General features: G+C 44.6%; 1 protein-coding gene across 1 annotated transcript; it reads left to right on the forward strand.

Moving 5' to 3' along the window:
- The first annotated feature begins 1,625 nt into the window (after positions 1-1,625).
- ITIH6 (inter-alpha-trypsin inhibitor heavy chain family member 6) lies at positions 1,626-27,629 on the forward strand. Its single transcript, XM_032847961.1, is given in 26 exon segments — positions 1,626-1,653; positions 3,602-3,625; positions 3,628-3,687; positions 3,690-3,712; positions 4,809-4,987; positions 9,420-9,535; positions 10,374-10,427; positions 10,430-10,630; positions 12,937-13,068; positions 13,071-13,105; positions 18,693-18,779; positions 18,781-18,813; positions 24,322-24,400; positions 24,403-24,465; positions 25,324-25,348; positions 25,350-25,680; positions 25,682-25,737; positions 25,739-25,793; positions 25,796-25,886; positions 25,889-25,984; positions 25,987-26,324; positions 26,326-26,735; positions 27,083-27,135; positions 27,138-27,286; positions 27,289-27,424; positions 27,427-27,629. Coding segments are annotated over 26 exon segments (3,057 nt in total).
- Positions 27,630-27,794: the final 165 nt, after the last annotated feature.

The following is a 27,794-nucleotide window of genomic DNA, read 5'->3' on the forward strand; positions in this document are numbered from 1 at the left end:
CCCTCTCTCGCTGTCTCTTTCTGTTAAATAAATAAATAAAATCTAAAAAAGAAAATAAAGTAATGCATGAACAAGGCAACAAATCAAATACTACAGAAGAGCATATGATCAAAACCAATAGTCTCTTGCCTCAACCCTCCCCATCTCCATCTCACTCCCTCTAAGCAAACTTAAACAATAACAACAAGGAAAAAAAAAACCATTGCTGTTGTTGTTGTTCTGTTGGTAGTTCCCTTTATAACTGTAGATAATATGTATATAGCTGTTTCTTGGTTTATAAAATTTAGACAATATCCTGTTGTCTCCCCATTATGACAATGAGGATTTTGTGTATGTACATACGCTGCCTCACTTTTCCGTCCACTCCCCTGCATTTTTAAACATTGATATTCCTTTTTTTTTGTTCTTGCTTAATTTTATAACTTGAAAAAATATAGCCTCCATTCCTTATTCCATCCATTTTTGACAGATAATTTCAACTGCCTACATTTTAGTACAAGGATATTAGGGTCACTACCCTCCCCTTGCCCATTCAATGACTCACTTGTCAGTTTCATCTTTCCTCTACATTGTTCAGGTTATTAACATTTACATTCTGTTCTGCAGCCACGACCAGGTCTTTTATGTTTTGTCCCCAAGTTGGCTCTAAAACCTGAAAACCAATAAATAACATTTGCGTTATCATGACTATGTAAATATTTTTCAAAACCCAGCTGGGTACTGAGCCAAGAATACACTTCCTTCTGTACAAGTCCAAAGACACAGTCTTTGGGCCTCTCAAAGAAGAATGTTTCTACTATCAAGGTAGAAGAGAGTCTCCCTTATATTCTGTCAGTGGCTTATAATCATGTTATACTTTATTTTGCTTTATATATGGACCATGATTTTCTCAGCTATACACTACACACACACACACACACACACACACACACACACTTTCTAATAGCCTTTCCTTTTCCCTTGAGTCATTTGCCTTTATCATATTCATTCATTCAACAAATATTTTTTGAATGTCTACTATGTGCCATACACTGTTTTAGATGCTGAGGTTACACAGTGGTGAAGATATTCTAGTGAGAGCAAGAGAGAAAAATAATCAGATAAAGAAGTAAAATATACAACAAGTTAAAATGTGGTAGGTGTTATGGGGGGAAAATAAATCATGGTAAAAAGAAATGCGGAATGCCAGGGAGGGTGGGAGATTATTGTAGTTTTAAATAGGTTGGTCAGAGAAAGACTCACTGAAAAGGTCAAATATGAGCAAAGACTTGCATAACATGAGAGAGCTAACCAAGTGGACACCTGCGGAAAGAACATTTCAAATGAAAGAACAGTCAGCGTAAAGGCCCTGGAACAGGACAGTGTCTACCATTTTTTCCTCCTGCCTGACATTTTTAGAGAGCATAAAGGTCAAAGTTGCTAGAGTGGTGGAGGAAGGCAGAGAGGAAAATAATATGAGGTCAGATAGATAACAGGGCTTAATCTTATCAGGTCCTGTAAGCCACAGTGGGATCCATAGGAGACTTTTGAGCAGAGGTAGGAGAGGACCTGACTTTGGTTTTATGAGGATCCCTCAGACTATTCAGAATACATACTGGTGGTGGAGGGGAGGGGTGAAAGGGAAGATGACAAATGGGGGAAGCAAGAAGACGGGTGAGGAGGCTACAGTAATCCCTTGGGTGGGAGTAACCACTTCCTGGGTTCACTGTTCTGGGCATCTGTTCTGGAAGTCCTTCAGTTTTGGAAAATTAACTCCTAATATGTTTTTAACTATTATTCTTTCATTTTTTTCTGTTCTCTCTATCTAGAACTCCTATTATTCAGATGTTGAAACTGCTGATCTCTCTTAAAATTTCTCTCATACCTTGTGTTTCTTTGTTTTTTTTTTGTTTTTGTTTTTGTTTTTTGTCCCCTACATTCTGGGAACTTCCCTCAATTTTATTTCACAGTCCTGTTGACTTTTTTTTTTTATTTCAACAACTGATTTTCCATTTCTAAGGGGTCTTTCTTTTCTCTGATTGTTCCTGTTTTGTGGTATCTAGCTCTTGTTTTATTCATGCTGTATCTTCTTGAATTTTACTGAGAATATTATCATTTTTTCCTTGCAGTTCTTTCTTGTTTCCAAAATTCCCAACTTGCTCTGGGATCAGTAGTTTTATTTGTTTACTTTAGTCTTTTTCTTTCATGCTGCAGTTTCTTTTAATTTGCTTGAGGATCCTTGGTTATCTATTCTTAGTTACGGGATAGGACTGGTAGCTGGTTTCTCTGTTGTACAAGCAGGGCTGTTTTCTAAATAGGGTTCTCCTTCATGAGGAAATTCTGACAGGAAACTTTGTGTGAACTTGGGGGAGGTATCAACTGACAGGCTATGAGTGGTCCAAATATCAAAATGAGGAGGCTTTGTTCTGTGGCACCTAATGCCATAGGACAAGTCAGAGTGTTCCCTACAGAGTTTGTAAAATGATGTTAGAGATTTTGCCTGAAGCTAAGGACTGGAGCCGCATGTTCTCTACATGGGTGGAAAGGGCAGGGAGACAGGGGTTCTGGCTGATATTGACATCCCATGTGCAGACCTTCAGGTAATCTTTTTATCACCTCTACTTCTCACTGTCATCCTCTGCTATACCTGCAGACACAGTCCAGAGCATCTCCAGGTTCCCCCAAACTGACTGATGCCTACCAATTCAGCTCCCCAGACTTCCTCCACCTAGGTCTCCAGAGGGACAGGGAGCTTCCCATACTTTTCATCTCAGTCTGGTCTCATCCCACTCTAGTTCTAGCAGTTAATATTTACTGAACACTAATCTTGTTCCAAGCATTCCAAAACTACAGTGTCACTTAATCTTTATTACAACTTTACCACAACCTTATGAAGTAGGTGTTATTATTATCTTCATTTTATAGGAAGAAATGGAGGCTATAGAGTGGTCAATTAACTTAATACTATTAAATAGTAATTATTAATATTATTATCTCAATGTTACATCTTCAGTTAGTGACAGAACTGAGCTTTAAACCCAGATGATCTGAATCCACTAGTTCTATTTTAAACTACTGTGTTATATTTTCACTCTCTCCCTAGCCTGTCTTGGCCTCTGACTATTCTGGATATTGTAAGTCTCATGTCTGTGGAAATTCTAATTAGTTATGGGGCCCTAAGTAAGCCTTTCTTGTCTCAAAGTTAAAGTTAGTGCCAGAAGGGACCAGGATTGGGGCCTTGCACTACCAACCCCTCTCTCATAACTGCAACATTTTTAAGATGATCCATCCTAAGTGACCTTTCTCTGGCCTGAGTTTCTGGTCTCCTCTAGATGTTTATAGGAAAGAAAAACTCCACCTTGAGCCAACATAGCAAACAGACAGACCCACAACTCTAGTATGTTTAGCTTTTATTCATCTACAGCTGGATGAGGGGGAAAACGGAGGCATGGAACTGGCCCCTCTCCAGGCAAGATGACAACCCCAGCTCTTGGACAATCCTGGATTATATGGGCCTCAATGCCACATTCAGAGTCTTCCCCACCCTTCAGGATAGTTCCTCTCTTTCAAGAGAAGGGATACCTGGAAGTGTAAGAAAGCAAGAATTTGGGGATTGACCAAGCCAGAGGTGAGGTATCTGGGTGGAGATGCTCATCTGTGTCAGCTTTTTGCTGACCATCCTCCTTGAAATGACATACCGGGGACCTCCAGGCCCACCTCATCAAGCACAAAGGTTAGTTCTGGGATGAGGAAACAAAGTCTGGGATTTTTGAGAAAATTAGCTCTTTGAAGGGGAATAGGGAAAAGTTACTGGATCTGTTTTCTCAGTCCTACAACTCAGAAGCTAGGGGCAGAGAAAAGAGTTATTATTGCTAAGCACATGTCAGGTGCTGCACCAGAGATTTTAGAGTTACTCTTTCACTTAGTCCTCACAGTGTCACCGTGACCTAAGCTCTATTATTATCCCCATCAAATAGAGGAAGAAACAGAGGCTCAGAGGTTAAGACCTAGTTAGGAAGTGGTGGAACTAAAATTTGAACCTAGGTCTATCTGATCCCAAATACGTTCATTTCCCACTGCCCAACACTGAGAATGAACTAGGTGTATATGTGGGTAAATGGAAGGATCATGGCTTCAGAAAAGGTGAGGAAGAAGATCAATATCTTAATTGTAAGTGACCTCAATCTCTGGGCCCAGTTAATGTGGACTAGAGTAGTATCTAGCTCACAGAGTCAATTCGAGACTTAAATAAGATCATGGGTGCCAGATGCTTATCATGCTTTCAGTGCATGATGGCATTTATCAGATGTAATTTTTTATACCTGAGATCTTGAAGAGGAAGAAAATATATATGTTTATCACAGTGCCTTGCATAGAGTAGGGCTCAATGAATGACAGCCACTCTATTATACTCTAAAGCTTTGCTACTCAAAGTCAAATCCATGTACTAGCAGCATCAGCATCACCTGGGAGCTTTTCAGAAAAGACACAATCACAGGCCCCAGCCCAGACTTGCTGAATCAAAATCTGCATTTTAACAAGATCTCCAGGAGATTCATGCGCACATTGAAGTTGCTGAAACACTTGTACAGAAGTCCCTTAATTTGTGACCTCCTGAAAATCTGGCTCTGAGACTTGATAAAATTCCCAGAATATTAAGCAGATTTATGAAATGGATGACAAAGGCAGTTTTCCCTCTCTGGTCTTCAGCTTCTCCACCTGTTCCCTGTGGTCTGTTCAGGAGTTCTGGGTTCCCAAGTACATGTTCCTAAGCACATGTAGGCCCATGGTAGAGTCTACTTAACCCATCTCCCTGTCTTCTCTCTCAGCTGTTGATGACAAGTTATTGTGTACACTCTACTGTGGTTTCCCACTGTACTCACACCTTGGTCACCTCTGTCCTGTTCAATCTACATGCTGAGGCCCATAAAACCACCTTTGACCTGCATCTGCCTCACCTTCCCTTTATCTCCAATTTCACTTATGTATGCCTGCTTCCAAACTTATTGTTTTATTCATTCGTGTGGACATTTGTTCATTCTTTTGTCCATTTTTTTCAGTAGAGCATAGTGATAAAGAGCATGCATTATGAATTCAGATTTCTTGAGTTTGAATCCTGGCTTTGCCAATTTTGGGACTCAGGACAAGTTACTTCACTTCTCAGGGTCTCATTTTACACATCTGTAGAATGGAGATAAAATTAGGACCCACCTACAAGAATTAAATGAGTTTACATTTGTGAAAATGTCTGCTAAAATCAGTGCCAGGCACATAAGTCCCTGATAATATTAGCTTGATTATTCTTTTAGCAAACATTTTCTGATACCGACTGTGTGACTTGCACTGTGCTGGATACTATGGAAAGAGGAAGATAAATCATACACAGTCCCAGATCCCAAAGAGTTCACAGTCTAATGGGGGACAGGAAAAAGGAAGCAGATAGTTTTAATAATATGCTGGGAGAAAAGAGAAGTGTGAATGCAGGATTATGGGAATGGTGAGGCCTACCAGGAGACAGTGGTTAGTTCACCCATCCTCAGGCAGTCAGAGAAAACCTTACAGAGATGAAACATAAATTGAGGCTTGAAATATGAGATATTCACCAGGTGAGTAAGGAGAAGGCAGGGCTGGGGAATTTCAATATGCATGTGCCCATCACTTTAGAAATAACTGCAGTCCAGGGCACCTAAGTGGCACAGTTGGTTAAGCATCCTACTCTTGATTTCAGCTCATGATCTTATGCTCCTGAGATCAAGCTTCCCCTCCCCCATTAGTGGGGAGTATGCTTGGATGCTCTCTCTCCCTCTCCCTCTGCCCTTCCAACTCATACTCTCTCTCTCTCTCAGATAAATAAATCTTTAAAAAACAAAGAAATAACTGTGGCCCATAATGAGGAGACATGGCAAGGTTTTAAGCAAGATGTGACAATAATGAAATGGGGTGGGCTGGAGGGGCCAACTGGGAAACAGAGAGCTTAGTAAGAAAACTGAAGGATGCTGAGGGCTGGAGCAGTACAGTGTTGGTGGAATTAGAGACCATAAACAGGGAGAAACAATCTGATGTATGTGAAAAGTAAGTAATACAGAGGTGCCAACCTGATTTCAGCTTGTCTGACCTGGTAGAAGACAGTGCCTTCTTTGAGATGATAAAAATGGGAGAAGGAGCAGGTCAAGGGGAGCTTACTAGGGACTCATTAGCCCATATAACACCTTAGGGTGAACTAGAAAAGTCCCCCCCCTCTCAGGGAGAGGACTCAGATTTAGTAGTTGAGTAAGGCCAGCACTGGCAGTTTCAGTCTTTGCTCTGACCTCCTTCACCAGAGGGGGTCCCTGTACTGCAAATGACCTGCAAGCCTCAGCAATAGCCCTGGGCTTTGTCATCTGGAACCTTCTGGTTTTGATGAGCAGATGGCACTCCCTAGGTTAAGGAAAGTTTGGAGGATGTAAGATGTGTGCCCCTGGCAAGGGAGTTCACAGGAGAGGTGCTGAGGCAATTAAAGTGGGCTTCCTAGAACCATGATTTTCCATATAGGTAAGATTTGAAGGGACCAGAATCATTGCATGTGAGGAACCAGAGAAAGGAGAGAGGAACAAAGGCAAAACAGCTGGTATGAATTTGTAGTATGAAGGCTAACCAGAGAGGTTGCTGGTCAAATGATGCAAGGGCCAAGTAGTGGGGGAGAATTTGGATTTTTACTTCAATAAGAAAAAAAAAAAAAAAACCACCAAAAGTTTTTTTTTTTTTTTTTAATTAGGCAAAGTAGGCTGGAGGAAATGTTCTTGGGCAGACTCTATGGAAAGTATGCTTGTTGGAGGCAGCACATACACAGAGGCCCCAGTGTGCTGCTGCCTGACCAGCTCCACCCTACACCCCCATACCTCCCAGAAGACCTTGGGGGCATTGCCAGTCCAGCCCACCTCCAACACAAGTGCAGCAATAGTCTGTTTCAACTGCCTAGAAACACTTCCCTCCTGAGTGGTCTCTTCTGCAAGCTGCATATCTTCCTCAAGTGTTCCTGTCAGACACTGCTTTGCTCAAATAACTTCACCCATGCTTCACCCCATATCTGTGCCTCAGTTTCTCCATATGTAAATGGAGATTGTTGCTTCTTCCTTTTACAGAGTTTCATGAATATTCTATAGGACACTGAACTATCTATCACACCTTAAAGGACAGCTCTGACCCATCCCTTCCCTTTTCAAGATTTATCCCTAACTCCCTATTCTCCAAAGCAAAAGTCTTCACTGCCATGTGAGCTCCTTGATTCTAGTATTCAAATCTCTTTATTCTCTAGGCCTACCCAAATACTCCAAATTTTCCTCCATGTCTTCTTTACCTGCACCTCTGCTCTAACTAAATACTTGCTGTTCCTTGAAGTACATTCTGTGTTTTTATGCTGTCTATCCAGAATGGCCATTATACATATAATTGTTGAGTACCTGTTGTGTGCCAGGCCATATTCCATGCACTGTGTATATAGCAGAAAATGAGACAGACAAAATCCCTGCACTAAAGGAGCTCATAGTCCACTGGAGAAGACAGACAAGGAAAAATTAAACATAGATGTATATGTCAGTTTATGGATAAGAAGTGTTACAAAGAAATAGAAAGTAGAACAAGGGAGATACAGAGTGAATAGGAAGGTGCTATTTTAGAGTAATCAAGGACGTCCCTCTGATGAAATGACATTTGAACAAAGACCTGAAAGAAGATAGTGTAAAACTTGCAAAGATCAAGAGGAAGAGTGTTCCAAACTAAGGGAAAAGTCATTGCAGATACTCTGAGACAGGAGTATGCTGAACAAATTCAAGGAATAGCAATGAGGGAAGTGTGGATGGAGCAGAATAAGTGAGGGAAAGAATAGGAGATTATGGGGTTAAAGAGGTGACAGTGAGCCAGACTGTGAAGGGTCATGGGGCCCTTGGTGAGAACTTTGGCTTTTACTCTAAGTATAGATAGTCACAGAGAGTTTTGAGTAAAAAAGGGACATGGCCTCACTTAGGATTAAATGACTTCTCTCACTGTTGTGAAGAGAACAGATACTAAAGAGGCAGAGCTTTACAGAGGGAAGCCAGTTAATAAGTCATTTGTCCAAGCAAGAGATGTTGGTAGTTTGAACTTGGGTAGTAATTGTAGGAGTGGTAAGAATTAGATTGTGGATGTATCTAAAGATAGAGCCAAAATTCCCTGATGGATTAGATGTGGAATGTGAGAGGAAGAGGGGGGTCAGGCATGACTCTAAAAATTTTCAGCCAAACAACTATTTCCTGAGATAAGGAGGACTGGGGAGGAACAGACTGTGGAGGTGAGGGTGATACCAAGAACTAAGTTTGGGTTATGTTAGGCTTTAGGTATCTATTCGACATTCTAGTGGAAATGTCAAGTAAGCAATTAGATATGTACCTCTGGATTTCATGGGACAGGTAAACAAGAGAGAGACAGATTTGGGAGTCATCTACATATAAATGATATTTAGAGCCATGGGAATAGATGACATCACCTAGAGAGGGACGGTAGAAAGAACAGAGGAGGGGAAGAGGAAGTTAAAAACAGAGTCTAGGAGCGTCCCAAAGAGTTAGATGCCAGGAAGAAAAAAAGCCAACAAAGGAAACTAAAAAGGCATGGCCAGTAAAAAACATGTATCCAAAGTCTCTCTGTTTTTCAGGCCTAGCACTAAGGCCACCTCCTCTAGAACCCTTTCCTAAAAGCTTGGGAAAAAAGTGATCCCTCTCTTCTTTGAAATTTATACTCTATTAGCTTCTTAGAGCAATGGAAAAAATTGAGGGAGGTGCAGTGGTAAGCAGTCTTACTTGTATTCCATTAGTCTGTGAGTTCTCTGAGGTCAAGACCCCCTCCCTATTCAGGCCAGATGCCTTAGCAGGGATTTGCATTTTGCTTTCACAATTTTTATCACATGTACCACCCACCATATTATTCACTTAATATAGTTTTTTAAAAAATAGATATACTTTTTAAGATTACCTAAATTAGTCTTATCTTAAGCAGCAATATTTGTGAGTTCATGGGTTCAATGTGCTAGTTATATTTTAATACATATTACAGTAGACACATAACAGTTACAATAAAAATGTTCAGTTGTGTCCCATAACTTCATGTGCCAAAACATGGAATTCATTCAACACTTTGAGAAATGAAAAAGTCCCAGCACCAGGTCTACCATATGCCAACTGTGTGGTCTCTATTTCCCCACCTGACAAATGGAGATAATGATAATTGCTTCACTTGATTTTATCTACCTGGACTCCCCTCTCTTCTGTTGTTCCTTTTCTCACCCTAGTTTTATGGTACGATTTTGCTCTTTCCCTCTCCCCATCCTCCACCTTTCTCTTCCTCCTTCTTTTTTTGTTTGTATCTTCTATTTCTAACCACCTCTTTTTTTCCTTTGTCTATTTCTGTCTCTCTCATTCCTCATCTCTCAGGACAATCAACAATAAAGTCTGTGTTGTGGAAGTCAAAGAGAAGCACCAGGCAAAGAAAATCTGTGAGAAAGCCCATCAGCAGGGAAATGCAGTTGCTCATGTGGGCATCAGATAAGGCTTCATCCAGTCTGAAATGTGACCAATTTCATCTTAACTGTGTGATCAGGAACTTACACGTGTTTTCCCAGGGCCTCAGTTCCCACCTCCATGAAACGGAGATAATATTCTTTACTCCATAAGATTATATGAAGATGACATAAATTAATTAATATTCAAACTTGTAAGAAAGTAGGTGTTCAAAAAATGGGAGTTTACATCCCCATTTCCACTTTCCTCCTCCCAGCAGGATATGGCTCATTTAAGAACTGGCACCTTCTAGTAAGGTTATATTCAGGTAAGATTTTTCTAAATTGAATCCTATTTCCTAAATGAGTTTCATTCTACCGGCAGAAATGTAAAGTCTTCCTTCAGTGTTTCCTCCCAGCTTCCAAAAGAGTTTCATCAAGCACATAAACTTTAGGTTTGGCTACTACATACTGAGGAATTCATGGCATATAAAGAAGTTTACTCTAAAGCATGGGAAGAGGATGGGTGTGAGGGGCTATTTGATGGGAAAGAAGCATTGTGTGTAAATGGGAAACATTTTTCATAAAACAAAACATTAGCCAATTATTGTTCTATTCTATATTCATATTTTCACCCACAGAGTTTCTTTGTGTGTAAGCTGCCTGTGAATCAATTTCTCAGGCACAATATTTAGGAGTGTGAATGAGGGAGAGAGATTAATGAGCAGATGACAAACTATGGGTGAGGGATTTAGTTGAACTAGAAGCCCAGTCGGGTCTCCTAGGGCCAGGGTGGGCATGTGCAGAACTGGGCCATCTATCCATTTTCTTCCCCCTTATGAGATCTCATCCTCTTTCCACCCTCCTCCCTTTCATGCTCAGGGACTAGAAGAAGAGAACTTCAGAATCTCTACTAGCCCAGCAGCAGGTCTGTAGGTGACTTTTCCCTGGTCTATGAGGGGCTGCTATAATGGCTCCAGGGCCAGTGCCTGGCAGTGGTTAGCTTGAAGCTTGGCCAGTTGGTCACAAGGCTGACTGTGGAGGTCACAGTGTCAGAAAGAATGGGAACTGGCTAGGTTCACATACCACCTCTGAAGGCCAGCCACCTGTGTACCAACACCCACAGGGGAATGTCAGCAGCACTATGTGTCAACCATCATAATGGCCTTCCCAAAATCAGAAACTGCACTTGGGATTCCCTTTAATACCACTTCTGGCCTGACCTCACTGCCAAGATCCCTCTGCATTCAAGCGACAAGGGGTAATGCTTAGACTTCAAGATATTTGTGCCATAACTTTAGTCTGACCCATGCAAGCTGTATGAAATTAGCAAGTACAATAACTTTACAGTTGTGTTTTCTTTTATGAAAAAATAAAATTTGCAGTAGGGGGTGCTGGGTGGGCTCCATTATCATGTGGTGATAATACTGAATTTGCAGAAGCGAACCTAGACAAACCTGGCAATACTCAAATGACCACTGAGAATGCAAGGGCAATGGGAAAACAGTGTGAAGTGCAGGCTGCCCTTGAGGATACCATCTCAGGCTCTCTAGGCCAGAGAACTGTCCTGGCTGCCAGCCTCATTTTGAACATTACATCAAAAACTAATAGTATGGTAACTAACATAACACAATAAAAAAAAAAAAAAGATGGAGTACCTGGGTGGCTCAGTCTAAAACATACAAACAAACAAAAATAATGATGTACCGTATGGTGAAAAACATAACAAAATATAAAAAATTTGATCTACAGGTGTTTGAAGTCCAGACTGGCTACATCAGAATCACTATGTGAGCTGTTAGAAGTACAGATTCCTGGACCCCACCCACCCTTCTGGATTTTGCTTCAGTAGGTTGGGGAGGGGCCCAGGAATCTATGTTCTTAACCCATTTGCAGGTGAAATTGGTATCCAGCCAGATTGGAAAACCACTGAGCTGGCCTACCCACCTCCTCTGGGAGATGAATGGACAGGTGCAGAGAAACCACTCATGCCATGTGGCCACACTCACCAAGCTGTTTAGCTTGGAGGCCTTGCCTCATTTGAGCCTACTGACTCAGAGAGGCAGGGTGGTATACATACATAAAGGAGAGAGACAGACACACACAGACCTGGGTTCTGAACCCAGCTTTGACCTTTTCCTAAGGTGGGACCACAGGCAAATGACTCCACTGCTCCGCTTCACTATTCCCACCAGTACAATCTGGAGATGCCATCCACAGCCCAGGACCATTGTGAGAATTTGAGAAAATGCCTTCCTTCAAATCACTGGTGCAGAGTCTCATGAAGATGTGATGATAACTGTAATTGTTAGCGTTATTGAGCACGTACTAAGAACCAAGTATGGTTCCAAGTGCTTTATGTAAATGGTCTCATTTAATCCCCACAAACGCTGTCTATGAAATAGGAGCTATTATAATTCCCATGCTACGGATGAGGAGACTGAGGCTTAGAGAGTGTGAATAACTTGTCCAGGGGCCCACAGGGAGCATCTGAGTCCTTGCAGCCTGCACTCTTAAGCCCTAGGCTATAAATGGCAGCTCCCTCCCCCTTCTCCTTAAAGGTTAAAGCAGAGGGTAGAGCCAATCCTGTGGGGAAAAAACAGAACAAAGACCTCTGAAAGGAAGGAAGCCAAGGGAATGTATGTAAGCAGAAGTCTCAGAGAGTATGGGGGCTCAGTTTGCCCCTAAGCTTCCTGACAGCTGTAGCAGGAAGAAGGGGGGAAGCAGAATTCCCAAGGTTCCATTTTCTGGAAAAAGGGAGGCACAGAGACATGTCTAAATGGACATTTGTCTTGGGCTGGAATTCCAGAAGAGCTGATCTTGTGGCCTGCTCAGCAAACATCCGGGACCAGAAAATCATCTGTGATTTCATGAGGCGCTAAAAGCCTTCTTCACACACGTGATTCTGAGAGTCAGAAGGCAGGGTGGCGGGCTGTGAGTGTCAGAAAACACATGAAATTCTACCCCAGAGGAGAACCTTGCTAGACTGCAATTTTCCACAGCAGTAAGGGGCATGGGAGGGGACCTAGGCCCCGTTTCCATGTTTGTCTCTCTCCACAGCACACACCACACAGCCTCTGTGGGAGGAGACCCAGGTCTCTGGTCTAGGTGGGGACATGACACTCCTCCAGAGACTGGGCCCAGGGACGGATGGCAAGTGAGCCAGGGCAAGGTTGTGGGTGAGGGTCAGACTTCTAGAGCCTGGGAGCTGTGGGGAGGGCTGGGTGGGTCAGCCTGGGCCTGCTGGAAGAGGCAGAGCAGGAGGAGCTAGCTGTGGGATTTGGAGAGGATTATAGCACTGGGGCAAGTGGAAGGGTGCTGTAAGCAGGAGGAGCAGCGGGTGGTGCAGGGTTTGCTTTTCCCCATGCTCAGATATTGCCCCTTTTGATGTCATCCCTTTCTGCCTGGTGAGCCCTCCATGCCACCCATCTCAATCCTTCCCACCCATACAGGTGAGGCTGACTCGTCCCCATCTACCAGGATTGAGAGGGGAGAGACCTGTGTCTGAATCACCTTCTGCCCAGCACTGCAAGACCAGTCTGCCTTTTCCAGCTCAGGCACCATGGTCCACTTTGTGGTCCAGCACATGGAGTCATGGAGGGCATCGCTGGAGATGTGCAGGTGAGGGGGAATGGAAATGGAAATGGAATGGAAAGAGTCTGGCTCTGGAGTCAGACAGGCCTGGCCAGTAATCTGGCTTCTGCAAATTGCTCATCTGTTTTTCCCTAGAGATCAGTGAGGACAAGTGAACACAGACAGAATGATGTATAGGGACACATGATTTCACACCATAGGAGACACATGTGCTTCCTCTAAGTGTTGGAGACTCAGAACTGCATAAATTGAATAAAACTCCAAATGAACCCATTCCTTTTTTTTTTTTTTTCTTAAGACTCCACTTATTTGAGAGAGAGAGAGAGCGAGCGAATGAGCACAGGAGGAGGGGCGGGGTGGGGGGCAGAGGGAGAGGCAGAAGGAGAAGCAGAGGGAGAAGCAGACTCCCCACTGAGCAGGAAGCCCAACACAGGGCTCCATCCCAGGACCCTGGCATCATGACCCGAGCCGAAGGCAGATGCTTAACCCACTGAAGCACCCAGGCACCCTGAAATGAATCCACTCTTGGTTGAAGTAAGTTATAGCCCACTCTTAACCAGTCCTTTTGGAAAGTGAACCATTGGCCAGTAATTGGTCTCTCACACTCATGGGGCTCTCACACTTTCTGCAGCTCTGATACTCTCATGTTCCCTCACACTTTCGTGCCGTCTCTAAGTTTTAAAAATTCTTTTTGCCTCACCTGAGCCATCTGCCTAAACAGGGAGCCCTTAATTCTGAGCTCACACATTCATGAAGAATATGCAGAGATCTCATGCTCTGCCAGAGGGTTCCAGCATGGATCCAAGACCCTTGGCTTGACAACAATGATTGCATGACTGCCTGAGATGTCTGGTCCCAGCCTTCCTTTCTTGCCATATCTCTCACCACCTGCAGCACACGAACCACCCTCCAGCTGCCCCACACCACACCACACCACACCACACCACACCACACCACACCACACCACACACCACATGCCTTTCTTTAAAAACACCTGAATTTGCCACTCATCTGTGCCTGAGTATTTGCTCATACTCTCTGCTTGCCCTGGGAATGTCTTTTCCCTCCTTTTTCCATTGGTCCTCGTCCTTGAAGACCCTGCTCAAATGCTACCTCTCTGATGAGCCCAGCCCATTGACAATTTTCCCGTCTGCTCTGGGCTAATATAGTGCTTTGGTAACACCTCTCCCCCTGCACATATTTACTCATTCATTCATATGTGGATACATCACCACCAAGCAGAGCTAAGCTACTCTAGCCCAGTCCTGTCCTCATTGATTCTGGGAACTCAGAAATGAGGTGGACACAACCCCTAGTCTTCCTTTGGAACATCCTAGCCCCTAAGCAGCCAGATACATAGACCTGTGGCAGTCATAAACAGTTCTAAATGCTGCACATAAATCTGCAATGAGTTATGCACAGATACCACTGAGGAGGGTTCCAGGAAAGCCTTCCTAAAGGAGTTGGCCTTTAAATTAGCCTGGGAAAAATATGAAGAGACTCTACCTCTGCCGGGGTCGTTGGGGTGAAGGGAATAGCAGATGCAGAGAGATGTAGGGGACAGTGTGTGCAGAGGCACAGAGGTATGGTATAGCCTGTTGTGGAGGGGGAATAAAATAAGTCTCCCTCTCCAAATAAGAGCTGAGGGTACCCTGCCAGTAGGTGGCAGCAGGGGCCTTAACCTGGTGTTCTATCCTGTGGGTGTGTTAATTGAGGTATTTGTCTGCGTCCTCATTCTTTACCTTTTTGACCATTGTCTGGAGCAGAAACATAATCAGAACAGATGGAATGAGGCACTAAATAGCAAGACAGATACTCCCATTTACTGCGTGCCCTGGCTCCTGCATCCCCTACCAAGAACCCCTCCACTGGCCTCCCATTCCTGCTTGAGTATGCCCATCTTTCAAAGTCCTGCACATTCACCCCTTCATTCACTCAGTTGGCACTCCCTGGGTACCTAATCTGCTTCATGCCCGCTGCTGGCTGATGCTGGGAACCCTGAAGTGAATCACACGGAGATCCTATTCACTGTCTCTGGGTGAAACACACACACACACACACACACACACACACGCATGCATGCACACACACGATGAAAAGTTCTCTGTCAATGACAACACAAGCTGGGACGGATGTCATCATGAGGGAAGAAGGTGGTCGGGGGGGCTCCCTGGCAGAAGTGAAGACTAAGCTGGGTGAAAGAATGCAAAAATGGATGCCAAGTTGGGAGAGAGGCTGTGAAATGGGAAAGACATTCTAGCCAACCGAGGCCTGCACGATACAGAGAATGAAGGCTGGAAATATCCAGGAGTGTTTAGGGAGCCTCACGTAGGCTGGAGTTTCTGGAGCATTGATTTGAGACACAAGAAATGGTAAGAGGTGAGACCGAAGGCTACGAGTGCTGCAGGGGTGTGATGAGGAACATGGACTAAGTCTTGAAGGTGACAAGGGAGCCATGAAAGGGAATGACATTATGGGGTTTGAGTTTAGGAAGACCTGACTGAGCAGCTGCTGCAAAGATGCATGGATCGGAGGGGCCGCAAAAAAAGGAGCAGAACCAAAGAGAAAGAAGTCTTGAATTTGGGTTTTGTTAGTCTGGAATGGAGAGGAGGGGTGGGCCTGGGATATATCCAGCAGATTAAACCAGCAGGAATTGGTGGCTGGTTGGATGTGGGGAGTGAGGAGCACAGGAAGATTTAAGGGTGATGCTCAGGTTTGTATCTGGAGTGACCATGTGGATGATAGGGTCTGTAAAGGACAAAGGCACACAAAGGCAGGATGGGGGAAATATAGCAATTTATTGTTTGGGCAAAATACGTTGGAAGCATCTTCAGACATCCAAGGGAATGGGTCCAACAGTGATCAGGTAGGCAGTTGTGGAGGGGGAAGAGTGGAGCGCATTGGACAGGAGAAAGATGTGGTACTGGGTCATCATGGAGATTCAGGGACTGACAGTACAAGAGCTAGGGAAGTGACCCAGGGAGAATGTGTTGAGCCAGAAGAGCAGATCCACAATGGCAACTGCTAAGGTCCAGCAGCCACTGATCTCCTCAGCTCTCTGGGTGTCTAGCTCCACCAGCTGCCAGCAGTCTGCTCAGAGCTCTATATCCCCACCACTTCCCTCCATTGTGTTACACAAGCATAATCATTCTCTTTGCTTGCCATGACTGAAAAAAAAAATCGGAAAGCACTGCTTAAGGGACAGGGGGAGAAAATGGAACGCATGTAAGAGACTGAATCAAACGGGCCAGAGAACTGGTCGGAGAGTAAGGAGAGTTTGCCATCTGAGTTTCCCAGGACAGAAGATTCTTCTTGGGACCAAAAGTGATCGCCAGTTGTGAAATACATCAGGGAGATGCAGTCTGATAAGAATCAAAATACACGCACGTGCACCTGAATGTTTATAGCAGCCATGTCCACAATAGCCAAACTATGGAAAGAACCTAGATGTCCATCAACAGATGAATGGATAAAGAAAATATGGTATATATATACAATGGAATACTATGCAGCCATCAAAGGAAATGAAATCTTGCCATTTGCGAAGACGTGGATGGAACTTGAGGGTACTATGCTTAGTGAAATAAGTCAATCGGAGAAAGACAACTATCATATGATCTCCCTGATATGAGGAAGTGGAGATGCCACGTGGGGGGTTTGGGGGGTAGGAAAAGAATAAATGAAACAAGATGGGATCGGGAGGGAGACAAACCATAAGAGACTCTTAATGTCACAAAACAAACTGAGGGTGGTGGTGGGGAGGGGGGGTAGGGAGAGGGTGGTGGGGTTATGGACATTGGGGAGGGTATGTGATATGGTGAGTGCTGTGAAGTGTGTAAACCTGGCGATTCACAGACCTGTACCCCTGGGGCTAATAATACATTATATGTTTATAAAAAATTAAAAATAAATTTAAAAAAAGAATCGAAATACACCTATTGAGTTTGGAAACCAACCAGGTACTGTTGCCTTTAGTGAGAGAGGAGTCAGTGTGTGGTGGGGGCTGAAGCCAGTATGTGGTGTGGAGAGGAATAAACTGGATGTGAGCAGACCACTGTAGGAGATGATTCCATTACCTTGGTATGCTGCAGGGAGGAGAGAAGATGGTTTGAAGTTTTGATGGGGCTGGGATCAGTGGGGTTGTCTTAGTGGATGGAAAAGACACAACACTTTCCATATCTTAAAGAAGACGCAGGAGCTTGTGTGGGGCAGGTTGGAGAGAAGGGTCTGACTGGCGGAGGAGGTGCTGGAGCCTGGGAGGGCATGGGGTCCAGGACAAGACTGTTTTGTCCTTAATAGAGGAAGAGGTGCATGGGTGTGTGAACCCTGTGCAAGGGTGGGGTGGGCAGTCCAAGGGACATGGCCTGGTGCCATTAATTTTCTTCATTAGGAAGGAAAGGAAACATTTCCTCCAAGTGAGGTGGCATAGCAGCTGAGGGGAGCGTGAGAGGGTGGTGACCTGGGTCATGCCTCTGGCTTATAGGATGTGAGATGTGAGGCCACCAGGGAGCCTGGGACCATGAGGAGATAGGAATGTGATTTTCCCAGAAACTCTCACCTGCCCAGGTTATGGGAAGAATCTCAGGACAGCTGGGCTCTGCCTTGGGCCTGGGCAGTGGCATGGTAGATGACCCAGGCCTTTGAGAACTGCTGTAGAGCGTCAGGAGAAAGTGGAGACAGAGCCCCCACATGCACGTGTGAATTATCTCAAAGGCTGGAGTGGAGGGAAAGAGCAAGATGTCCTCCCTTATCCTCCTTTCCCCCTGAGAGAGGAGGAGATAGTGTGTCCAGGCTTGTGATCAGAGAGTGCCTGAATGGCAGAGAGGAGAGTAAAGCTGGCTGTTCCAAGGCAGAGCTTACTTCAGGTTACTGAGCAGCACAGACCCTCAGCAAGCCCATACTTCCCTAGGCTGAGCTGACACTGACCCTGGGGGCCCTCCCAGCATCCCCCCCTCTCCACTTCCCTCAGCTGTTCCAGTCCCCAAGCTCTGCAGAGGGGAGATGGAGTGGGGGAAGGGGGTCAGCAGCCAATCACATCCTTGGCAGCCCAAGGCATCTGCACCTGGTCTAACCAATCCCCTCTGAACAAACAGCTCACTCAGCCTCTGCTCCCTCCTTCCCTGCCTACTCTGCCCAGCAACAGCAGAAAGGAGGCTTAAGGAAGAGAGGGAGGCCCTGCAAACTCCCAGCCCCTGGCAGCAATGGAGCTGGGCCCCTGGCTCACTCTATAGAGGGAGGTTAAAACAATACTTACGGTTCCTGGAGCCCAGGCAAAATGTCCCCAGGGGCCCTCAGGGCTGTGCAAGTCAGCTCTCTTGAACAGGAACTCACATATTACAGAGATCCTGATCCTTGGAGCCTTGGGCCACAAGCCAGCCTCATTCACTCCACAGTTCTGGGGCAGGCCCTGGGCTGACAGCCTGAACAGCAGAGACACAGCTCTGGTAGAGGAGGTGGACATTGAAACAAACAATCGCACAGATGCCTGTTTAACTAGAAGCAGAGAGAAGGCCTAGGAAGGAAAAAGGCACAGGGTGTTATGCCGGAGAATAAGAGGGGACCTGATTTAGACTGCCTTTCCTACTTCTTGTTGGTTTCACTTCTTTTTGTCCAGATTTACGAGGGCGATTTTATTCATTATTTTGCCCCCAGAAGCCTCCCACCTGTCAAGAAAAGCATGGTATTCATTGTTGATATAAGCGGCTGGCTCTATGTTTGGCACCACGATGAAGCAGGTAACAAGGACCCACCAGACCTGTTATAGCTCTTGTTTTAGAAGGCTCAGAAAGCAGAGAGTGCAGGAACAGTGGTCCCCTGGGACCAGAGACTCTACCTCCCATGACCCTGGGATCTTAGAGGCCAAGGCCTACCTTGGGGTCCTGATACCTTGCACATTCAGGAGCCACGTAGACCTGAAACCACAGAATACTGGCAACATTGAAACACTGGACAAGGGGGCTGTAACCATCAAGACCCTTAACCACAAAACTTCAGATCACCAAGGGGCCCAGAGTCATAGAACCTTCAAGCTGGAGAACTCTGGTGTCATAAAACCCGAGTCAACACATAAAAAGGAAACCATAGTCAATTTAGACTCTGAACCTTCCAGAGGCCATTTTGTTTATTTTACCTCAAAGCCAGAAAAATATAGTGCACTGGCATTGTAGTGTTTAGAGACTACAAAGTTCTGGATCCATCTAGATTTAAAATATTGTTGCCCTTCTACCAGAGCACCCTCAACATGGAATAGTGGGGCCATAGGCCAAAGAGATTTTGAGTTTAGAGCCTGAATCCATAAAGTTCCGGAAGCAGTATTTTGAACTACAATACTCTGGGACTCTAGAATGATAAAGTCCAAGCGACCTGGAGCAGTACAGTCTATGGGCCTTAAAGTTCTGAACCATAGAGCCCATGGGGCCCAAGTCTACTAACTTGTATTATACCAGAGTGTAACCAAACTGGGGGAAGGGAAATACTGAGAGCTGTCTTTTGTAGTCTCAAGTGTAGGGGAAAGGCTATACCCAACTCCAAACTTTTCTAGCCTACCCATCCCAACTAAGGTCAGGAAAAAGCTGAGGAGCACTTGTGGAGGTCATATTTCAGGGACATAGTTGCCCTCAGTCTTTTAGACTGAGACCTGAGCATGGAACTATGAAATGCCTCTCCTTCCCCGACACAATATCACCACATGCACTGCACTCCTGCATAACAACAGGAGATTATAGCTGATGGAACTGGAAGCTTAGAGTCTTTAAGAAAGACTATCCCAAGCAACCCAAGACAATAGAGGAGTCAAAAACAAGGATCCTAAAAGAAATTTTTGCCTCCGACACATGCAACTGTTAGCACCTAGCAAGCACAACCTAATTCCTGGCCGGATAAACATAGAATCTCCCACCAAAGGCCTATTTACCTAGGATCCTTTTACGTGATACATCATGTCTGCTTTCACCAAAAACTTACAAGCTATGCTAAAATGAAAACAAACCAAAACAAAACAAAACACAGTCCAAAAAGGTGAATCAACCATCAGAACCAGACTGATATGGCAGAGAAATTATTAGACCTGGAATTTAAAGTGGCCATGACTAATATGCTAAGGGCTCTAATGGGAAAAGTGGATAACATGCAAGAATAGACAGGTAATGCAAGCAGAGATGGATACCCTAAGAAAAGAAAAAGTAAATGCTAGAAATATAAAACACCATAACAGGAATGAAAAATGCCTTTGGTGGGCTCATTAGGAGACCGAACATGGGCAAAGAACAAGTCAATAAGCCTGAGGATATGTTAATAGAAACTTCCCAAACTGAAAAGCAAAGAGAAGAAAGAATGTAAAACAAAATAAGAAAAAAGGGAATATCCAAGGACTGTATACAATTACAAAAGTATCACATATGTGTAATGGGAACACCAGGAGGAGAAGAAAGAAAATAACACAAGAAATATTTGAAGGACTACTGGGTACAGATTCTCCAAAATAAATGACAGCCACTAAACCACAGGTCTAGGAAGCTCAGAGAGCACCATGCAGGATAAAAAAAAAAAAAAAAATCTACACAATCTACACATAGGCATATCCTATTCCAACTGCAGAAAATCAAAGAGAAATTTCTTAAAAAAAAAAAAAAAGCCCATGGAAAATATCACCTTACTTATACAGGAACAAGAATCGGAATTACATTGGACTTCTCTTGAGAAATCATGCAACAAAAAGAGAGTGAAATGAAATATTTACCATGTTGAAGAGAAACAAAACAAAACAAGGAACCCCAAAAACTACCAGCCTAGAATTCTGTATACAGCAAAATTGTCTTTCCAGCGTGAATGAGATAGGAAAACTTTATTAGCCAAACAAAAATCGAGGGACTTTTTGCCAGTAGACCTGCCTTGCACAGGTAAATGTTTAAAGAAGTTCTTCAGAGAGAAGGGAAATGGTGTAGTTCATATACTTGGGTCTCCATAAAGAAAGGAAGAGTGTTAGGAAAGGAAAGAATTATGATAAAAGAAACTCTTTTCTTTTTTAATTAATAGATCTAACAAAAAGAGTTTGCTGAAAATACTAAGAGAAATAATGTGTTCAGTGAATACAGCTTATAGGTAAGTGAAATTAATGACAGCAATGTTATATAAGAGGCAGGAGGGATGAATTGGAAATATTCTTTCATGAGGTACTTGAAGCTGTATAGTGTTTTCTGAAAGTGGACTTGGATTAGTTGTAAAAGCACATTGCACACTCTAGGGCAATCAATAAGAAAAAAAAATTAAAACCATAATGGCTCTGCTAAAAGACAAGAGAAAATGGGATCATATCAAACACTCAATTAAAACCACAGAAGACAGAAAAATAGTATAAGACCGAGAAAAGGAAGGAAGGAAGGAAGGAAGGAGAGATGGAAGGAAAGAAAGAAGGAAGGAAGGAAAGGAGAGAGGGAGGGAGGAAGGAAAAGAAAAGAAAATCAAGGGTAGCAAATAGAAAACAGTTAAAAACATGGCAAATATTAATCTATCCATAACAGTAATCACTTTAACCATGAATGGTCTAAATACACGTATTAAATGACAGAGACTATCAGTGTTGATTAAAACAAAACAGAACCTAACAAAAACAAACAAACAAAACCAGACCCAGCTCTGTGTTGTCTACAAGAAACCCATTTTAAATAAAAAGACACAGATAGACTAAAAGCCATGGTATGGGAAAAAAAAGATATCCCATTCTGAACACTAATCACAAAAAATCTGGAGCAGCTATATTAATTTCAGATGAAACAGACTTTAGAGCAAGTAAGTCATCAGGGATAAGGAGATGTGTTGTTTAAAGAAACAAAGCAAATTTCCCTGACAGATAACACACTGGTTGATCTCTTGGTAAATATGGCATTGTTTGCATGGAGGATCTGATTCACAAGACCTACAGTATTACTGTAAAGTATTTCAAAGAACCAAAAAACTTCCAGGGGCCCTGCAAATCATCTTCTCCATGAAGTGGAATGAAGAAAAGGATCACCCATTTTGTGGGAGGCGCAGTTGCTGGCAATAGGGAAGACCAGATGAGCAGCTTATTAGAAGGATAAACTAAGGTATCTGCCATCACTATTTCGGCAGTTTGGCCAGTTAATAAACCATGACTGCTTTCAGACTGAAAAAAAAAATCTTATATAACTATAATTATATACTGGCTCTCCAAGAAGACACAGCAATCCTTAATGTGTAATGCACCTAACAATAGACCGTCAAAAGACATGTGGCAAAAACTGTTAGAACTGCAAGGAGAAATAGATAAAACCACTGTTATAGTTAGAGACTTCAGCTCCCTTCTATCACAAATGGACAGATCCAGCAGGCACAAAATCAGTGAGGACATAGTTAACAGAACAGCACCATTAATCAGTTGAATAATTGACATCTACACAGTACTTCATCCAACAGCAGCACAATACACATCCATCTCAAGCTCACATGGAATGTTTGCCAAAATAGACTACATCATGGGCCATAAAACACGCCTTAACAAAGTAAAAGAGTATAAATCATAAAATAAATATATGCTCTCAGACCATGTGGAATAAACTAGAAATCAGTAACAGACAGATAGCTGGAAACTCTCAATAGATTAAATGACATACTTCTAAAAACACGATTTGTCTCTGGTTAGCGGGAGATTCTCAGGAAGGGCCATCATGCTCTCTGTTTCAGTCCTCTGAATGAAAGCAAGAATGAGTGGCTAAATCCTTAAAACCATGCAACATTTAGGCCTTAGTACCTTGTATAGAAATAACCTTTCAGTCTTGAGGAAGACCTCAGCTCCCTATTCCAGAACGTGTGACCTCTACCCTGAGCTCATCCTGTGGCAGGAAAGACTCTGATCCCCTTGAAAGCATTCAAGGCATCTTCTATCAGTTTAAGGTGTAGAGAAAGGTGGGTCACAAGTGGTATTCCCTGTGGTCTCTGAAATCTATAACAATATAAAACTTGGAAGGCATAATGTTTAACACCTCCAAAATATGGATTTGCATCCGTGGTTCATCAGTGACTAGTTGTGTGACCTTGAGCAAGTCACTCTGCCTCTCTGAGCCTCGGTGTTGTCACTGATAAAATGGGTATAATATCAGTACCTTTTCCATTGTGTTGCTATGACGATTAAATGAGCTGATGCATCTAAGTATTTGGCACAGTGCCTGAAACATAACAAGTGCCCTGTAAGAGGTACCTAATACTAGGACTTACATTCCCTGTTCCCTGAAACTCTTATGTGCCTAGCCCTATGCTAGGTATTGTTATGGAGAAGGGAGCCAAAAGGAAGAAGTATTCAAAGCCCTGTTCTCAGAGGGCTCAATATCAGTGTGGAAAATGAAAACATTCTACATATGACAGCCAGCAATCCATCTGGGACAGGGACTATCTGGGTACAAGGGGCATGGGTCAGAGTAAGCAATCAAGGAAGGGCTGCCCAGAGAAGGAGCAGTGAAGATATGAATAAGTAAAGGGGAAGTGGAAGGGTCTGTTACCTAAAGGGCACAATAAGAGCAAAGTTTGGGGGGGGGGGCGGGGAATGGGATCTGGGTTATCTGGGGACTGAGGAGAGGATCCGCCTGATGGTGTGGAAGGTGGTAAAATGTGGAAGGTGAGGTAAAAGAACAGATTACATAGGGCAGAACCAGAGCTTGCAAAGTCACTTAAAGGAAGTTATAAAGACCCAGAATCATAAAGCTCTTAAGCTTTATGGTCCTGGAATCACTGAATCCTGGGTCGTCGGGTCCGGGAACCATGGAACACACAGGGTCCTAGCACCCTGAAAGCATGGAGCTTGAACCTTCTAGACCACCACTGTCAAATAGAACTATCTTGATGATGGAAATGTTCTAAAGTTCTGAGGTGTCCCATACAGTAGTAGCCACTGCTCTGCAATAACCCTCGTGTGGTTATTGGGCACTTGAAATGTGGCTACTGCAAGTAAAGGAACAGTTTATTTATCATTTTTCCTTTCATTTTAACTAGCTTACATTTAAGTAGCTACATGTGGCTAGCAGTTTCCATTGGACAGTGCAGTTCTAGGCTTAGATCCATAGGGCCTGTAGCATTTTGACCCCGAGAATTCTAGACTTACAGAGTGCCGGAGTCAGAGAGTCTTAAAACCATACCACACTTAGGCCTTAGTACCTTGTATAGAAATAACTTTTCAGTCTTGAGCAAGACCTCCAGCCTTGGTCCATCTCCTTCATTTCACCCATATCCCACAGACTGAAAAGGCCATGAACGTGATCCTGGGTGGCGTCAACGACCACTTCTAAATCATCACCTTTTCTGACTCGGTTAGCATCTAGCTAGCATCCAGAACATCCACAGCACCAAGGACTACCTGGGTCACATGGAAGCTGGTGGTTGTAAGTGTAGACCTACCCACTCAAATGGATGGGCTGTGGTAATGTGGGGAATTCCTTTTTATTTATTTATTTATTTATTTATTTTTCTATTTTAGGTAGGCCCCATGCCCAACATGGGCCCCGAACTCATGACCCTGAGATTAAGAGTCACGTGCTCTACTGCCTGAGCCAGCCGGGTGCCCCAGATATGGGGAATTTTTGAAATGCTCCCTTTGTTCCCCCATCCACCTCACCTCTCACAATACCTGAAACATCACTATTATATTTTATAAAAATATGTCCCTTCATCCTTCTGCGTCCCCTTTCCTAGTTGAAAGAACATAGCACTCTGTATTTTAGGGCACATTCTTCTTTGGCCCTGAGTTTCTTTAAAGCACGTACTCAGAAAAATTTGCCAAAACTTTTAAAAATCAATAATCTATGTATGTATTTCCAAGCACTTGGTCAAGCTGTTGCCCTGATTCTGGCTTTTGATCAATCATCTCTCAGAGAAGTACTGAAGTCTCCCCCACCCACCACCTCTGGTAAACTCAGCCCTTCCTTCCCCTATAGCATGGAGGTGGGGTTGCTATCATTGGGGAGATGCCCGTCTGACTAGAGAATTAGATATCCCCCCAGGAAACAGGCAAATCGTAGTCTGAGACAGGGAGTGATAAAAGCCAAGGACATGTGGGCCCCACTGTCAGATCTCAGGGAACCCGAGTGGGGGCAGGGGTGTTGGGAAGGATAAGCAGCAGAAACAGTCTGAGCAAAGATGAGAAATGACTGAGCCTGAGAGGTTGGTGAGGTGTCTAAGGTGTCTGCAATGGGGATAGAAATAACTAGAAAAGACGGTCTCACGGTCTGCTTCCCAATTAGGGACCAACATCAGTGCAGCTCTGCTACAGCATAGCATTGCTAAACCACAGCATTCCGGAGACTGGTCGGGGCTGCAATGTGGGGAGGATCCGTCTCATCATCTTCCTGACAGATGGGGAGCCCACAGCCAGTGTGATGACCCCTAGGGTGATCCTCTCCAACATCCGTCAGGCACTGGGCAACAGGGTGTCCCTTTTCAGTTTGGCCTTCAGGGATGAGGCTGACTTCCCATTGCTGTGTCACCTGCCCCTGGAGAACCAGGGAGAAGCCTGGTGCATGTATGAGGGCACTGATGCAGCCCCACAGCTGAAGGGCCTCTATGAGGAGATCTCCATTCCTCTGCTGGCAGATGTGCATTCTTGAAGGGAGAGCCTCCCCTCCTCTGGGAGGCTTGGTTGGGGCCTCCCCTTGGACCTTTTCCCCATTATTTTGGTGGCTCAGAACAGGTGGCGGCAGGACAGGCACAGGCAGGCAGGTAGGAAAGCAGGAACTTGGCATCCACCTGGCAGCCTGTGGTCCCAAGAGTCAGCTTCTTGTGGCCTGTCACAGTGAGGCAGCCACCAGCAGAGCCAGAAGAACTCTGGTGTCCCAGGGGAGTGGGCCTACAACGTAGCCCACTTCACCTGCTGCCTCTGGGCCTACACCACCAGTGGAGAGTTGCTGAGGGATGCTTCCAAGCCTGTGACACTACCACTCGCCGCCTGCTGGCCACCAAAGTCCTCAACCTGTCCCTTGAATACAATGTTGTCATGGTGCAGCCCAAGGAGGCAAGTGGGAAGGTCAGATCACAGATTTCCACTGCAGCTGTGCTAGGCACCATTATGCCTTCATCCGCCAGCAGACGTGGCCTCGCGACAGGCACAGCCCAGTCAGCGTTGTTACCCAAGGTCTCTCCCAAATTAGGGCTTGTGAAACCAAGGTCCTACTTATCCTCAACGGCTCCTGCTTCTACAGAAATTATGTCCAGTTCCAAGGAGTTGGAGCCACTGGGTCAGGACACTAAGTACCCTATCCACCCCAGCACAAGCCAAATCCCCAAATCCTACACAACAGGATTCTGGCACTTTGGTTCAGCCAACTCTCAGAACAAAAACTGCTGCCTTTGGGCCCTCAAACTCTGGTGCCCTATTGCTTCTGAAGCCCAGCGTGCCATCACACCAGAATCCTGGTACCCTATTACCCATGACTGCCAAGACATAAGTCCCACTTCTGAATCCTAGCACCCCATCCCAGCCCAAAGCTGGCATTGTGAAACATGATATTCCACTGTCCTCCAAACCTGGTGTTCCATCACAACCCAAACTGGATGCTCTATCACATTCCCAACTTGGGGTACTCACATCACAGTCACCCAAAAGCTTGCCACAGGCCAATCCTGGAGTCTCCATGCTTCAGATCTTCAAACACCTATAACAAAACTAGACCAAAGTTCCTGCTCACAAGACCCCAATCTGTCACACTCTAAACCCAGCATCCTCTTAACTTAACATTCCTAAAATCCTAACACCTCTTTTTTTTTTTTAAAGATACCATTTATTTATTTGACAGACAGAGATCACAAGTAGGCAGAGAGTCAGGCAGAGAGAGATGGAGGAAGCAGGCTCCCCGCTGAGCAGAGAGCCCGATGCAGGGCTCGATCCCAGGACCCTGAGTTCATGACCTGAGCCGAAGGCAGAGACTTTAACCCACTGAGCCACCCAGGCACCCCAGTCCCAACACCTCTTAACTCTAATACCCCAACTCCCCAAAATTACCCAAGCTTATCATTTTCTAAACCTTGGACCCCAATCCCCAATAAACCCAAAACCCCATTAACCCCAGACCTGCCAGACCAATGCCCCTACCTCCTCAGGATCCAAACACATTCACAAGCACAACCTCAAGTCCTGCAAGTCCCAGCAAGACCATGACCACCTCTGTCTTTGGAGTACCCCTCCCAATTCCCTTTGACTCCACCTTGCCCTTTCTGCTGCCCTGAGAAAGCTCTGGCTTCAGCAGGATCTGCTGCTGGGGCCCCAAAACACCAGGCAAATTCTGGGACTACCTGTGTCAGAAGTCCCAACAATGGGCCTCTCCAGCAGCTCCAGGCCTATGCCAGAAGGCAGCCCCCAAATGTGCCAGTCTTGCTGCCTTCTAGCATCCTCCCTGAGGTGGCCAGCCTGCTCCATCTCCCTGAGGAGCTAGAGCTGCTGTCTAAGTCAATGGTGGAGTCCATGATCATGGAGTCCTTGAACACACCAGCTTTCTATACCTTCCTCACTCCTGATGAAGGTGGTGAGTGCCACGGGCAAGAGGTCAAGCCATGAGGAGGGGGTAAGAATGGAGAGCTCCGGGAACTAGGAATGTACAAAGCTTCTGCAGATTCTAGTGATGACAGTTGCCTGTTTGCTTGCTTTGAGACTTTGAATCAGCTACTTAACCTCTCTGGGCCTTAGAACCTAAGCACAGAATTAGAGGCCCTGAGAGAGGAG

The sequence above is a fragment of the Lontra canadensis genome, unplaced genomic scaffold, assembly GCF_010015895.1.
Source record: "Lontra canadensis isolate GAN:19392208 unplaced genomic scaffold, GSC_riverotter_1.0 scaffold197, whole genome shotgun sequence".
NCBI lineage: Eukaryota > Metazoa > Chordata > Mammalia > Carnivora > Mustelidae > Lontra > Lontra canadensis.